The sequence below is a fragment of the Pagrus pagrus genome, assembly GCF_965226575.1.
Source record: "Pagrus pagrus genome assembly, chromosome: 21".
NCBI lineage: Eukaryota > Metazoa > Chordata > Actinopteri > Spariformes > Sparidae > Pagrus > Pagrus pagrus.
In genome coordinates, this window is record NC_140208.1 from 9404408 (window position 1) to 9421245 (window position 16838).

At 41.2% G+C, this 16838-nt stretch overlaps 1 protein-coding gene across 1 annotated transcript in view; it reads left to right on the plus strand.

Annotated features, from left to right (window-relative positions):
* Positions 1-4275: 4275 nt before the first annotated feature.
* The window catches only part of LOC311250189 (paired box protein Pax-2a-like), a gene marked incomplete at its 5' end in the record, with an annotated part of 39788 nt that continues 27225 nt past the window's right edge, over positions 4276-16838 (plus strand). Inside the window, 5 exons of the mRNA XM_084341765.1 lie at positions 4276-4285; positions 10394-10559; positions 11000-11197; positions 16264-16343; positions 16434-16553. Coding sequence (XP_084197891.1) covers positions 4276-4285; positions 10394-10559; positions 11000-11197; positions 16264-16343; positions 16434-16553 — 574 coding nt within the window. The remainder of the gene's footprint in view (positions 4286-10393; positions 10560-10999; positions 11198-16263; positions 16344-16433; positions 16554-16838) is intronic.

Below are 16838 nucleotides of genomic sequence, written 5' to 3' on the forward strand. Positions count from 1 at the left end.
ATGTAAAAGTGGGCAGCCATGGTTTGGAAAAAGATCTGCAGCCCCATGAAGTACAGTGGTGTAATAAAGTATTGTCCTTAAACATTTTCATGTAGACAAATCATTGATAATACATCTACAGACCTTGTGGAAAGTTACAGAATAAAGGTATCTCATATATACATACATTTGAGTGTCGAGACCCCCTCGAAATGACTCGTTTCACTGTCATAACTGGAGCCATTTGGTCCAATAACATTTGGAAAGTCTAGAAGTCTAAATTATTTTATCCCCATCAAAGTAAGGGCGCTAAACTGGAAGTTAATCAGTTGTTTTGGCTCCAAAACACCACTGAGCAGCTTTCATTGCAAGGAACGGGGCTCAACCCTCCAACACTGTGTCCGGATGTAATGTAACATCCTTGTTTGTGCCCAGCATACTGTACTGCCTCACGTTAGCTAGCTGCCATTAGCCACGCTAATGCTAGCCAGCTAGTGAATGCCAGTCAGCGTTAGCAACGTAAGGTATTGCAACAAACTGGCAACGATGACTCAAATGTGAATGCAGTGGAAAGGGGAAGATGGCCACATTAAGTGGATGAATGTCTTCAGTAAGACCTTTAAGCTAGCGGTGGCGTTGACTGTTGACACATTTTACACGCTGTTTTCTTCTATATGCTATACGCTAAAAATGTTTGTGTCAACATTGTCAGATTATGGTGACTAATCATGTAGGCCCAGGATTGTTACTGCATTTTGGGGCAGTGTTTGTACAATTTTGAGATACTTTAACTGCTGCGCAACTGAATTATGAGAATTTTTTCACTCACAAAACATGTGACCTTTCAAATACGACACATTGGTATGGCTCGAACTACCCCACAGTTTATCCAGTGGTTCAAATTTGCTCCTTCCCAGCCAACCAAAACACTTAAATTTGATGTTGAATGTAATGCTGTATGTTTGATTGCGGTATTTCTCCTATGAGCACACTTCTTCCACTATGAGTGAAGTAGTCTGTGCATGATTTGTTAACACCAGGAAGGCAAACAGACTCCGAAAACCACAAGGAATCCTGGGATACAAGAAGCACTCCGAGTCGAGATGAAACTTGAAGGTTGCTGTGGTTATTTATTGACGCCGCTGAGTGAAATGTGCCAATAGCTGGGCTATACATTGTAACACTATTACACAGTGCATCATTAAACAGATCCATAAAACAGACAGGCAACCAGGCCAGATTTTAATGACAAATGCGCTGATCTGAGATAAGTATAAATACGGTGTAATTCAGCAAGGTTTCACGCCTGGTTAAGCATGTACATCTTTTGGCGGCCCACTAACTGATATTACTTCAGTGCAATATTTCAGAGCACATCAACACCCCGGTGAAATTAACTCTGATGTGTGAACAGACCCGGGTCCGGCACTCCAAACTGTCTCGTGATTATATCGAGATAGATAGAGCAAGTCGTGCACAAAACTCCCCACAATCTACAAGCTGCCCCGGCGAATTTAAATACGCCTCGGAAAAAAAAAAGGGAAAAAAACAAAAACAAACGAGGAGAGTCATTCGCTAATGTTTGTGCTGCTGGAAAATAGGTAATAGATGCAACGCCCCGAGAGTGTTTTTGGAGGCAGTTGGTTTTCTGTCTGATTACTAAATCCAGGGTTGATATACAGATGTAAATATGCTGCTTGGAAGCCCCCTCCTCCTCCTCTACAACCCCTCCCTGCCTCTCCTCTTCCATCTGGCAGACAATAGTTTAAAATTCTTAATCCATGAGCAACCATTGAACATTAGTGAATTGCAAATTACAGATGTTTTACTGTCTCTCCCTCTTCTTTTTTTCCCTGTTTTGATCTGTGCATCCCACTGTCACTCAGTGTCGCGTACGCATCCCTCGCTCCTCTGCATTCATTAGACACCCTGTGCCATCATGGCACCATATGACACTGTCATCATTTGGTAATTAAACCTTTGCTCGTTTAAATATGAAAAGCTGGCAAGGGTGTGATCATAAACAATGTTGCGCAAACCAGATTTTCCAGGCTAAATGAGAATCCGAGCGACATCAGAGCCAGAGATTGATTCTTTTTTTTGTTTTTTTTCTCTTCTCGTTCTTCCTGTCTTCACTTGGAGCACAACAAACACGGGCGGGGAAAAGTTGTGCCGAACAGATAAGACTGTCACACATTAAAATTCATATAAACAGACACTTTATTTAAAGCGCAAAACAACGCACTTTAGAAAACAAACTCAAGCTACGTGTCTAATGTGATTGAAACCATAAAAATATGTATTTTTATGGTCATAGTCACAGTTTACAGCTCTGCTCTTTTAGCTCAGAAGTAAACAATGATAATAAACCAGCAGATGACACCTTCCAATACCAATATAGAGGGATTTTTAAACTCTGCACTTAAATGATAAGCACAGGACATAACATCAGTGTTGCTCTCTTCTATCCCCTAAACACAGTTATGTGCTTTATCATGTTGGACCACCAGACGATAAAATCTCCCCGCTGCCTGAGGACAACATCTCCCAGATTCTCATCTACATTCACACAGGCCTCCATCACTGAAGATTTAGCCAAATGGCTGTTGGAGAGGAGAAGGAGGGAATGCCCGAACCATTACAAGCCAAACTACTGGCTTTTTATTACCACTAAACAATCTTCCTCGCAGCCGTCCTTTAGCGTACCTCCGAGCTCGGAGCCGGTGAGAAAGTGTGTGGGAGGAGGCCATTCAGTCACATTATGGCTTTCCATAGATCAAGGTCACAATTTTCATGATCATTACACCACTGAAGGTGACAGGAAGCATTTACAGAAGTGATCAGGAGCTTATGTGGGAGCTGCTCATCCGTAGATTTCTGGGGAGAGGAATATATGTGTACACACACCCACAGACACACAAACTAATCAGCAAGTCACACTGTGCGGCTGACATATTATCACATCATCATTACAGAGAAGACAAAGACGGAAAATTAAAGAAATCTGACGCAAAAAAAAAATCTACATTTGTGAGGTCAAAGCCTGCCACCAGGAGGTGACTGCTACATTATGCATTCACATGGCGCCATAGGCTAACACATGTCAGCGGCCCAGTGGACAGAAGCTCTGTTTCCCATATTGCTGACATGTGATTTGAAGCTGTTGGCTGTCTGGTTGGGACTGAGGCAGCTGGCGGGACACCTCCGAGCTGCCTCAGGCTCATCACACACACACACACACACACACACACACACACACACACACACACACACACACACACACTGATCCACTGAAGGATCCTCTCCCACAGTGATGAACCAAGGGGCCTTATGGGAGGACTGGGTAGAGAGGTGAGGGAGGTAATGAAGATGGTTTTTGGTGGAGTGATTTGTGTAAGAATAACAAAGAAAATTGGGGAAACGCGGCTGAACTTTTGTAGGAAAAAGCGAAGCAGAAACGATCAAATCTTCGTCCCCCTTTCTCTCACAATTATCTAAAAATATTCCGACGCCCTTACAATTTTACTGTAAAGCCTCTCCACTCTCTGTTAAGTTCCAACCAGAGGGGGCACACATTTAACTATTCATGTGGAAAGTTTGATGGGGAAGAGAAGGGATTTATCCCTTGTTCCCAGTACAATAAATGCAACGCGGAGAATACTTTTTTTTTTTTTTTGAAAATGACAAAAGATACAGACCTATTTTTAATCCAGCACTGCGGGGCACATTTAACAATTACTTGCAAATCTGCATAATGAATGAGGAGCGAGAGTGTATTTTTAAGTCTTTGGCACTTCATTCCCTCAACTTATAGTGTGTACAAGCACGACACAGTGTCAGGAAACACATCTTTGCATGTACAAATAAGATGCTGACTTACCTGTGATATGAATTTAAACGCTTAATAATAACAATAATCATATGTTTTCTTTTTTTTTTAATAATGTCGTCCTTCTTTCACGTTTAAATGCAAATGAGATGTTAATTTTTCTTAATGATTTGCTGTACCTGGGGCGTGCAAAAGCTCAGAAACTCCACTGTCTGACTGCTTTTGTGCTCAGGGTATGAAAAGTAATTTAACAAAGTGTTTTCCAATCAAAGTAATGTAACCTGATCTCACTTGCGTTTGGATCTTTAATACAATACAGAACCACTGCAGCCACTCACTCACTATGTGTGTGTGTGTGATGAGGAGGAGGGTGTGTGTGTGTGTGTGTGTGTGTGTGTGTGTGTGTGTGAGGACAGATCATCAGCTGAACCTGCACATGTCAGAAGAATTGGGAGTTGAGAGTCAAAATGGATGCAGGTGAGCTGGAGGCAGCTCGACGTCCCCTCGTCTGTTTTTTTTTTTATCATCTTTGAAATACGAGCCCAGCAGCTGTAAAACTTCCCGCGCTGACTTTTACGTCTATTCTTAATTTTTGATGATTTCCCATCAAAGACAGTAAACGGTCAAATCGGCTGCGTTAAAACTGACACATCCAGCGTCCGGAAGGGTGATTAAATCACCGAGAAGTCGTTTAAAATAATCCACTTTGTGCAGAATTCAACCTTTCAAAATAAAATGTGTACTTTATACTTTTATTTTGCAAACAAAAACAACAATTTTGGTTAAAATAAACTGGATTTACTCACCTGAACTCGAGCTAAAGGATGATTAAATTAATAATTAATTGTAAATGTCAGTTTCTGACAGCCCTGCCTGTCAATTTAAAGTTAGATAAGTCATGTATGCACATTGTATTTGAGGATTCATAGTAAAGAAAAGCACAGTTTTCCCATGTACATGTTATTTTATTCATTTACAGAATATTACGTCCTGCAAAAAGTGATTTTTTATTTTTTTTGGAGGGATGCAGCCTGACAGCTGATGACTAATCCTCAAATAACATCAAAAGTACAGTGCACACATTAATGGAAAATTACAGGCACATTATTGGAGTTTTTTTTTATGAATATTAGCAAAAAAAAATACAGACAATTCTAAGAATATTTTCGATTTGAATGCTGAATTTGACCATGAGTGTGCAACATTAACACAAAGTCTGGTTTCACTGCATTAAACAGGGAAACAGACGCTTTTAAAAACGTCGATACACAAATACAAAATGTGCTGTTGGACGTGTGGACAGATGAAATCAAAAATAAACTAATGATATGAAACATGGATCATATTCTGATTTTATCCGGAGTGTGTGTGTGTGTGTGTGTGTGTGTGTGGGAGGGGGATCAATGGAAAAACAGTTGTAATGATCCAATTAATTATGGGCAAAATTAAAAAGCAAGTGCAAAATCAATCTTTCACGGTGTCGAGGATGGAATCAAATTGATGCTCCATCTGTTCACGCCAGCGAGATTTGTAGCCCGGAGTGTCGTTGAAGCCTCGCTGCTGGAGCACATGGACACCAGAGAGGAGCTCCAGCAGACTGCGAGAGGGCGAGAGGTATTTGTGTTGGTGTTGGGGTGGAGACGTGAGAGCGGATCTCCTCCTGCGCCTTCAGATGTAAAGAATAGTATACTCGTGAGTCATTTGTGTAGTTTAATGTGTGTTTTCTGAGGGATTTAGTCGAGTAAAGAGATTTTTACGCACGCAGGAAATCACATTTTTGACGTTATTTTCAGATTTTTAAAGAAAATTATCCACAAATTCAACTAAAAAAAATAATAAAAATAAAATAAATCCAGATGAATATTCAACTTACAACCAGTTGGAGTCAGCTCCCCTCTGCAGGAGCAACTCAGATCGATTGGTGACGTCGGAATAACGCGAGACAACCTGCGCGAGAGGAGGAGGAGGAGGAGGAGGGAGAGAAACACATAAATGACACCTCTCACACCTTTAAGAATAAAACTTCTTTACCACCAACCACTCTTCTCGATCATCCTCCCCTGAAGGTGTGAGCTCACGTTGGAGGCTGCTTGCCTTGGACCCCTCCGCGCTTCCTCCTCCTCCTCCACCTCCTCCTCCTCCTCCTCCTCCTCCTGCATGCCACCTCTCCTCTCTCCTCCTTGCACAGGCCATTAGGAAGCGGGGCAAAAGATAAATTGCTCTCTGTCAATACATTACACCTCTCCTAATGGGTGCAGCCGGGGCTCCAAAAACATTTTCCAAACTCTTGACATGCGGTGGCTTCGTCTTAAATACCGTCAGAGTGGAAATAATCGCAGGGAAATGTATTCAAATTTAATTTTTCTGCAAGTGAAAATCATGTTTTTCCCTTCTTTCGACGGTGAAATGATTATTAAAGCTAAAAGGTGATAATTGATTCGGTCTTTGTGCTGTTTAAAAGGCTCTATAGGAGCTCTCTGACCCCGGTGTTGTAGCAGCTGAATGGAGAGAGGCCCCCCTCCTAAAAAAAGAGAGAGAGAGGGCCCATCTGACCACGAACACAACACGTGCTGTTCAAACACAAAAGTAAACAGTTCGTCTTTGGATTTGGGTTCAAAACAACAACTTCAGCATCATTTGGCTTAATTTTTTTGTGTTTTTTTGCAATGGGGGAGATCAAATTGTGGTGAGCAGGAGGGAGAGAGAGGGAGGTGGTGGTGGAGGTGATGGTGGTGGTGGTGGTGGGGGTCTTATAGAAAGAAAAAAAAATGTAGCTTTAAGGGAAATGTGCAGCCGGGTGTGAAATTACAGCCTATAGTGCTACATATTGTACCAGAAGCTCACTCCAAAAACAGTAACAAAAAGAGAAATCATCCCCTAACCTGACCAGGAGGCAGAGCGCGAGATGTGGCCGTCTGCCCCGGAGAGATGCCCCCCAGACCCGCCTACCTGCCCCCCACCACACCCCGGACAAAACATGGAGCATACAAACAAACAAATAACAAGGAAGATTAGCAGCTGACATCATGTATTTTATTTTGAAAATATTATTATTGTTATTATTATTATTATTATTATTATTATTATTATTATTGTTATTGTTAAGGCATAGAGAAATATGATACGACAAATTGAATGACATTTGAACCAACTTAATTCTTAATTAATTCATTTTAATGTATTTTTTTCTGCATTTTTTTGTATTGTTGTAGTGTTTTTATATTTTTTTATGCGTTTTATTGTATTTTATTGTATTTCTTAAAAATATATGCATGTATTTAATTTAGTTTTTTGTATTTTATTGCATTTCTTTTTTAATTTTATGCATTTTTCTGTATTTTATTGCATTTCATTGTCATTTTTGTTTTGTTTTTTCTGCATTTTTCTGTTACTTTAACTTCTCCTTTTGCTTTTATTTCCAGTTTTTTCACCCCTCTGAAACACTTTAACTTTAACTTGTGAAGTGCTCCACAAATTAAATCTGTTATCATTATTTACGTTATATTTCTTCTATTATTACCTGGAAAATTGTGGAATTATTATTTGAAGCATTACACATGTCTATAGACTCAAACATGTTAAAAATGAATAATAATAGGATCCAAATCGATGCATCTTGACTTTTATATGATGTATGTTTAGTTAAATCCTCCATCAGGTGACTTTACGCTGCAGCTGCAGGTGTAGCTCCTGTCTGCTGCTGCACCTCCTCACACGGATCTCCAGCCTGATTGTTCCAGGAGAGTGTTTTCACCTATCAGTGTGACCACGTGCACTCAAGTGCACCCCAAGTTTGACTTTTTTTTTTTTTTGGGACTACTTCTTTGACATTTGAGAAACCATACAGCGCCATCTACAGAAGCTGGGCGGCACTGCAGCATCAGCCTCACCTCCACCACTGCTCCCAGTCTGGACCACCAGTGCGATCATCGCACCATCAGCTGAGAGTAAAAAAAAAAAGGTCAACACTGTCTGTTTTTGGACACCAGGTTTTGACATTTCTCAAATCAAATCAAAGCAAACAAAACAAATGATTTCAGGCCTACTTGACTTCCAGAAGACAGATGAGCAGAAATATGAAATAACAAGATGAGATTTAAAAAAAGGAGGATGGAGCTGGATCCGGGTTGTGAGGAGACATGTGCACACAGATGTCCTGAATATTCCCAGAGACAGGCTGCCCGCGTTAAGAAAAAAAAAAAAAAAAAAGGAATAAAAGACCAGAAAGAAACTCTCTATTTCATTGATTCAAAACTTCCAGTAAGCGAGCGAATAATTCACAGCTGTTATAATGTCTAATAAACTCCGAATCCATCCCTTATTTATCTCCCTCCCCTTCCTGCTGCCGGTGTGTCAGACCCACAGACCTCCTCATTTGGACCCCCGGTTTTTCTTTTTTTTTCTTCTTTTTTTAACGTTGGCGAATCACAAAGTGTTGGCATCTATTGCCTTTGTCTGACAAGTCATCCATATAAGCAAAAGGGGGGGTCTGCAGAGGGGGGGGAGAGAGAGGAGGAGGAGGGGAGGAGGAGGAGGAGGAGGAGGAGGAGGGTTGCAGCTTTTAGAACCACAGACACAGAGAGAGGCTTCATTCCCAGCCCAAAGATCCAGCCTAACGCATCCAGCGCAGAAGAAGAAGAAGAAGAAGAAGGAGGAGAAGAAACCCGATGCGCGCGTGTGTGTGTGCGTGTCTCTCCACCGCCGTTTTATTTGACGCGTGAATCAAGGCCAGTGGGATTTTTTTTTTCCTTCCTGTGAGGAGATACTCGGGGGGCCCTCGCATGCACGCTGGACCTTCATCCCTCCCTTCGCTGTGAGAATTTACACCGATCAAGTCCAGCACAGGTCGTGTTCCTGAAGACGAGCCCTTTCGGTCATGCTGCGCACCTGCCAGACCTCCGCTCCCGGACCGGACTGCTGAACAGAAAAAACACACACACACAGGAAGGCAACTTTTGGGGGGGAAGAAGTTGCCGTCAGATCGGCTGCTGAAGCGAGGGGGTGGAGGGGGCAAAGTACAAGTCCCTCCATCGAGAAGAAGCACCTTTTTTTTTTTTCTTCTTCAGTTTCACCCTTGATCGGAAGGCGAAACGGCGACTTCAGTTGATTATCTGTCTTTCCTTTGCTATCCAATGGATATTCACTGCAAAGCAGACCCCTTCACAGCGATGCACCGTAAGTAGCACAACCCGAGTTTCTGTGCCACTGCAGCTTTTTTACATGTATGCGGATAGAAAATAACAAGAAATTGCAGCGCAGGGAGCAGAGAGAGGAAGGCGAGTTGTGTGCGCAAATGGCACGTTTTGGCGCATAAATAGAAAACAATTACAGGTAAATAAACGTAAACACAATCGCCCCATGTGTGCACGTTATAAGCTGCTTTAAAATTCTCATAATAAATAATTAAATGTCGGTAACAGACGTGTGCACGGTGCAGAAATTAAAACTTGTAAACAAAAAAGAAAACAGGTGTAATTCACACGTGTGTGACCCCGCAGCTTCCCGCGCACACTGCCCGTGTATGCGTGAACGTGTGCGTGTGCAGGCCTGATAACTAACAGCACACGTTAGTTGCACGTGTATTGTTCAAATTGTCCAAATAACGAGTCCAAACTTGAGTCCACGTGCAGCCAGCTTCGCCTGTAATTTGCGGCGCTCCGCGTGAATAATTGACGAGCTCTTCATTGACCAAATAATATGTAATATGATTCATCAGAGCTCCTTCAATTATTTAAAATTAAGCGTGCAGCTCGCAACTTAATATCCAGCGTGAGCCGCGGAGCTGCTGGGAAACATGTGAGGTCACTGCGGAGGAGACTCACATCACATCATATTGTTATTTCAAATTATTAACTACGAACTGAACAGCAACAGTGAGACAGAGGGGAGATAAAACATTTAAAAAATAAATAGATATGATAGAAGGTGCACTTGTGTTTTATTTTATTTTGAAAGAACACTATTATACACACATATTTGTAATTCATTTTAATTTGAAAGGTTAAAGTTAGAGATTAATTGGCAATAAAACAGACACATAAGTGGACAAAAACGTGCAAGCACTCCATATAAATATGACACATTTTCAGCTGATATGTAATTTTTGTTGCATTAAAAATAATTTAAAAATATGTAAAACATGCACATTTTATTTATTTTTAGTCTTTGCTCGCTTTAAAATCATCAAAACGTCCAATATCCTCCTTTATTTATTAAAAATTAGGAATATTGACTGACAAAACATTATTATTTTGGTCATTTTTCTGTATTTAATAAACGTTTGGAGCAAAGAAAAACACGAGGCGCCTCAATAAAGGTAGTAAACAACTTCCTGATTACAATAAAATTTAAAAAAGGTGTTTAAAAATTAAAAAAGAGCATTTTATAATATTACCAACACATGTAAATCCACCTGCTGTTACAGAAACACGTGAGGTGACCTGAGCTCCACTTATAATATACAATTAAAAGCTATTTCCCGTCATTGTTGCCTCTAATTAAATAAAAAAAGCACACTTCCTCACCTCCAGGGCGACTTTATGTAATGTTACGGTTGTGTGTGTGCTGCTGTTGTGTCCCACGTAGGGCACGGAGGTGTGAACCAGCTCGGCGGGGTGTTTGTGAACGGCAGACCCCTCCCGGACGTGGTGAGGCAGCGGATAGTGGAGCTGGCCCACCAGGGCGTCCGGCCCTGCGACATCTCCAGACAGCTGCGGGTCAGCCACGGCTGCGTCAGCAAGATCCTGGGCAGGTGGGTCAGAAACAAGTGTCCGGCCATGCAAGAGCCTGCAGCCAGGTACACTGAGCAGAGGAGGGAGCTCAGTTATTCTTATTTTTTTAAATTCATGTTTTAATCATCCTAAAATTACAGATTCAGACTGTTTCTTTTCTGCTTTTCCTTTCTTTTCTTTTGTCTGGATTTATTGAAATCACTCACATAATGCATCTCCGCCGTCTGTTCATGCGCTTTTCCTGCATTTTAATTAGTTTCTGAGGGATGACGTGCTTGTTTTAAATCATCGCGAATGTTTAAAGACGCCAATTACACCCATAAAACCCTCAAATGTGATGCTTTGCCGCAGAAAAGTTTCATTTCTTGTTTTTTTTTAAAAAGAAAAAGTAGTGCATATGAACGTGTGATGCGTTGGGCAGCGTTGAATCGGCTGACATGTCTGGTCATTTTTTCCGCAGATATTACGAGACTGGCAGCATCAAACCAGGCGTCATCGGAGGGTCTAAACCCAAAGTGGCCACGCCAAAGGTCGTGGAGAAAATCGCAGATTACAAGAGACAGAACCCGACCATGTTCGCGTGGGAGATCCGAGACAGACTGCTGGCAGAGGGCGTCTGCGACAACGACACTGTTCCCAGCGTCTCATCCATTAACAGGTAGGAGATGGAAAATTAATTATTACCAAGAAAAATCTGGTTTTTTCCCTTTTTTTTGTGTTAAATTTACTGGGGTCAAACAGCTTAAACACTCTAACAAAGAGGGGCCACTTTAATGAAATTGTACATCAGTCATCGCGCATGTATCTGCGCGCAAACTGAATATTGTTGGAGCAACTTTGTGCTGCTGCTGCTGCTGCTGCTGCTGCCTGAGAGGCCGACACGCCGACGAGGCTGCTGCCTGCCTGCGGTCTCAGAGGTGCAATTCAATCTTTCAGACCAAACTCCCTCAACAATCAGCAGTACATCCAGGACTGAGTGAATCTGTCGAGATGAAAACCGATCAATATTCGGTGACCAGATCCCGTGGCGCTATAAAGCAGGCCAATTTTCTTTAGCACATCTAATGTGCTGCTGGAGCTGCTGCTGCTGCTGAGACAGACAGAGAGAGGGCAACACTGGCTTCATGTGCAGGATATTATTCTGAAGAAATGAGGTGATAATTAAAAAAAATAACAATAAAAAAGGAAGAAAATCTATTGTTGATAGATGGATGTTTTATTGTGAAAATCCCGTCCTGTTTCTCAACGAGGCTCCTGATTTAAAATCCTTGCATTCAGATTCAATGTGTAATAATTAATATCGATGCAACGTTATGACGATGCAGTATCAATTTCACCTTCATCGTGGGCGATTACACGCCAAATTGCATTTTAAAATATCCATATTTAACAGCCCAACTCTGTATTTATGAAACAAATCTTCAGTTTTCTTATATAAATTCGTCTGGATTCAGAGAAAGCAGCTGCAGGACTCAGGACAGCCCTCCTCTGCTCTGAACACACCCCCCACCAGATGTGAAGAGGCACCTTTTGTGCAGGATTTTATTTTGAAGAAATTGGGTGATCATTTAAAATGAAAATAAAGAAATCTATTGTTGCAAGATATTTTATTGTGAAAATCAGCTCCTGTTTCTCAAGGAGGCTCCTGATTTAAATCCTTGCATTCAAATTCAATGTGATCTCTGGCTGTAATTAATATCGATGCAACATTATGACGATGCAGCATCAATTTCACCGTCATCGTGGGCGATTACACGTCAAATTACATCATAAAATATCCATATTTGCGCTACAAATCTTCAGTTTTCTTAAATAAATCCGTCTAGTGGAAGAAAAAGCAGCTACAGGAGGACTCAGGACACCCATCCTCTCCTCTATACCCCCACGCCAGAGATCCCTGGAGATGAACTTTGCTTAAGAGGCACTTTTTGTGCAGGATTTTATTTTGAAGACTTTGTTCGAAATAAGGTGATAGTCGAGAATGTTTTTCCTGCACAGTGTTTTATTGTGAAAATCACCTCCTGTTTCTCAATGAGGCTCCTGATTTAAATCCTTGCATTCAAATTCAAAGCTGATTTCTCGCTGTAATTAATATTGATGCAACATTATGACGATGCATTCAAGTGCAGTGTCAATTTTGGCTTGATTGAAAACGCTCACATGCCAAATTACACTGTAAAATATCCACATTTAACATTTAAAGCTGCTACAAATCTTCAGTTTTCTTAAAGAAAGCCGTCTAGTTGTAGAAAAAGCAGCTACAGGAGGACCCAGGACACCCCTCCTCTCCTCTATAGCCCCCCACCAGAGATCCCTGGGGACGAACTTTGCTTAAGATGCACTTGGAGAAATAAAGAAATTGTTTGAAATTAGGCGATAATTAAAAATGTTTTCCTGCAAGACGTTTTATTGTGGAAATCGCTTCCTGTTTCTCAACGAGGCTCCTGATTTAAATCCTTGCATTACATCCTCGCTGTCATTAATATCGATGCAACATTATGACGAAGCATTCGAGTGCTGTATCAATTTTGGCTTGATTGAAAACGCTCACGTGCCAAATTCCATTTAAAAATGTCCACATTTAACAGTCTGAGTCTCCCTATTCGTGCTACAAATCCTCAGTTTTCTTAAAGAAATCCGTACAGTTGTAGAAAAGGCAGCTACAGGAGGACCCAGGACACCCCTCCTCTCCTCCATACCCCCCCACCAGAGATCCCTGGTGATGAACTTTGGTTAAGAGGCACTGTTCCATAGAGCCAGCATCAGCATTACATTTTAATGAGCTGATGGGAGAGCACGGACAGCTCCACACAAGACATCTTTTAAATAGAGGAAAAAAAGGGCTGAAGAAAATTCATTTCATGCTTCGTGGCTGCTTAAAAAGCCCCATTTAAGGAGGCTCAGACACATGTATGTGATAAATTCAGAACGTACATTAATATCATTAAAAGAGGCCCCATAAAGTTTTTTTTCTTCCTTTTTTCAATTCCAATTAAAGCTTTTCTATTTGGGGGAGCCTTATGTGTCTTTGTTTATGTGGGGAAATTAAATTGTGAATACAAAGAACTGTAATTCTATCAGCCAAATACAGTATGAGAGCCACTTTGCATTTCTATTATGGCTTAATGCGGAAGATTTTCTCCCTCCCTTTTATTAGCAGAAGAAGTGTAAAGGAGCTCGCGCACAAATGAGACGACGTTTGTTTTGATTCGACCGGAGGTTAATATTTCAATGCATGTTTGAGTTTGTAAAGGAGCAGCCCGCAAAAAAAAAAAATCAATCAACACATCCTCAGTGCTCCAGATCTTCTTGCTACGTAAAGTTGTGTAAAAAAAACAACAAAACAAACAAAAAAATACTCGAAAAGTGAGTTTTTTGTTAAAATAAGCGACAAGAGAAGTTGTATAAAGGGCTTTTTCTTGACTGGGGCCAAAGTCTTTTCCAGTTGGATGATCCTGACTGGGGCCAGTCGTGGGTTTCTGTGGCAGACAGTCTGACCTCAGGACTGTTGACAAAAGACGATGCTCCATTTAAACACCTTTCCCCCTGCATGCATTATTAAACGCTACAGAGATAGTGTTGTACTACGAGTCAGGGTAACGCTATAGCCTGCTGGTAGACATAAAAACAACAACAACGAGGGAAAAAAAGGCTCCTCAATGGCGCTGGATATTATTGATTCAGAAGGAAAGCAATTTTAATATTTCTTCAGGGGATTTTCAGCAACAGCCAGGTCATTAATTCATTCTCCCAAATTGCTTATTCAATATCAAGAACACGGATACCAAATAAAGTCTTTGGATTTATGTCGCACACGCAAGTCAAGGGGTCGAATAACTGTTATGGGGAGAAGTGAAAAAAATTAAAACATCAATATGCGCTCTCTGGGAAGGCTTGTTGTTAGGTAGCTTTGCCTCCAAGGGGAGTTTTCTTTTTTTCTGTGTGTGACAGTGTTGGATTTATTCCTCTGAAGCCCTCTGGCACCTACAGTAACATCAATATCCAAATCATTTGATGCATTTCTGGATATTATGGAGGAAAGTACAAGAGGTGCATGCTCAAAAGTGTTAACCTTGGCAGTTTTATCTGTAAATGTTTTCATTCATGAAAGGAAAGTATGAAGATGCATGTCTGTGCAAAGAAATCAGCCCTTAAAGGATCTATAATCCTCAGCCGACCTCTTCTGTTCAAGCTCTAAAATAGCTCTCAGGGCATATACGATGAATAGTTTTAAACTTTTGAATTATTGTGAGAAAAATATAATATTTTCATTCTGATGCAAAGAAATAAGAACAACAGATGTATTTCTGGATATTGAGAGAAGCATATGCTCAAAATCTTAATCTCAGCAGGTTTTTGTGAAATAAAACAAGAAATACAAGAACAAAATGAGAAGAAATGCACAAAATGTGTATTCTGCAAAGGAAATCAACCCTAAAATGATCCATAATCATCACCTAACCTCTTCTATTCGAGCTCTAAAATAGCTCTCAGGGCATACATGATGAATAGTGTGAGAAAATATAAGAGATATATGCTCAAAATTGCATTCTGGGCAGTTTTTTTCTGAAGTGAAACATGCAAAAAATGAGAAGAACTGTACAAAATTTGAATTGTGCTTGAATATCAGCACTTAAAGGATCCACAATCCTCTCACTTGTGCTCCAAAATAGCTCTTGTAACAGTCATGATGAATAGTGTGAGAGAATATTCAAGGCCTTTGCTCAAAATTGTAATCTGAGCATTTTATCTGTGAATATTTTCATTCTGAAATAAAACAAACAAAGTCTGAATCATGCAAAGAAATCAACCCTTAAAAGATCCATAATCCTCACCAAACCTCTTCTATTAGAGCTCTCAAATAGCTCTCGTGGCAAACACGATGAATAGTTTTAAAGTTTACCAAGCGACTGTGAGAAAAATACAAGAGGCGTTTGCTCCGAATCGCAATCTAGGTTAATCTATCTGTAAATATTTCCATTCTACTGCAAAAAAAAAAAGAGGAACAAATGAACAAAATGTGAATTGTGCTTAGAAATCAACACTAAAAGGATCCATAATCCTTTCACTCGTGCTCCAAAATAGCTCCGGTGGCATTCGTGATGAATAGTTTTAAAGTTTACAAATTATTGTGACAGCTCCCTCTCTCCCCAAGTGCCATTCAGATTAAAGGAATCTAATGCTGGCGTAAGCTTGTGCAAGGCAATAAGGAACTATTGCTTTCCTGTCACATATAATTTATAGCTTTCTATTTGCATCTGTTTGCCCGTGTGACTAATCCCCAACTTTTTCTCCCCAAGCCCCGATCAATACAACCTCATCCGCATTGGCACATGGGGGCCCTTGGTACTACAGAGACGTTTGATCTGGGAAGGGCTACTGCTATAGGGCCGGTGGAGCCCCCACCCTCCTCCACTCCACGGTGGTGTGGTGGTGGTGGTGGTGGTGGTGTGGGGAGGGAGAGAGCTGATTAGTGTGGGCCAGGTAGAGTCAGTGAAGCTGATCATTGAGGTGAATTGATGTGATTTCATGCTTTGTTTGCAAGATCACTCAGACCAAAAGTGCAATGAAGACTTTTCTCCACACGCTCACCTTTAAGGTAGAAACCACTGACCGGATCTTGCGTATGAGCTGCGTTTGATATCTTAATCACGTATTAGGGCCCGTTTCCAGGAAAGGGAAGCAGCAGCTGATATCTGCTTTTTTTTTTTTTTTGTCCTGCAGGATCATCCGAACAAAAGTCCAGCAGCCTTTCCATCCATCTCCTGACGGGACATCCCTGTCGACGCCGGGCCATACTATAGGTAACAGCGCCAGCTCGACGAGGAATTGCATAACACGCTCCACATGCGTGCATACTCGCTGAAAATTCCTCTTTTTCTTCCCCCCCTCAGTACCGAACACAGCGTCTCCGCCTGTAACCAGCGCCTCCAATGACCCTGCAGGATCCTACTCCATCAACGGGATTCTGGGTATTCCACGGTCCAACGGTGAAAAGAGGAAAAGAGATGACGGTAAGAGAATAAAAAAAACACATACGCTCAGCTCGGGATTAGCTAAAAATCTCTTGAAAAACGCTAAAAGATTGAATAGATTTTCTTCAGCTTTATGCTATAAAACCCACTTTGCTGAACTTGCAATTACAGCATTAAAAGCCTGCTCCAGCTCCGGCTCCAGCAGATGACCCTTATAAAACACCTAAGTCTGAACTCTGTTACGCCGCTGTGTCAATCTGCCAAGGAGTCTTTTGATTTGAAGACACGACCTCCGCTGTTGTCTCCTGCAATTAATCTTTATGG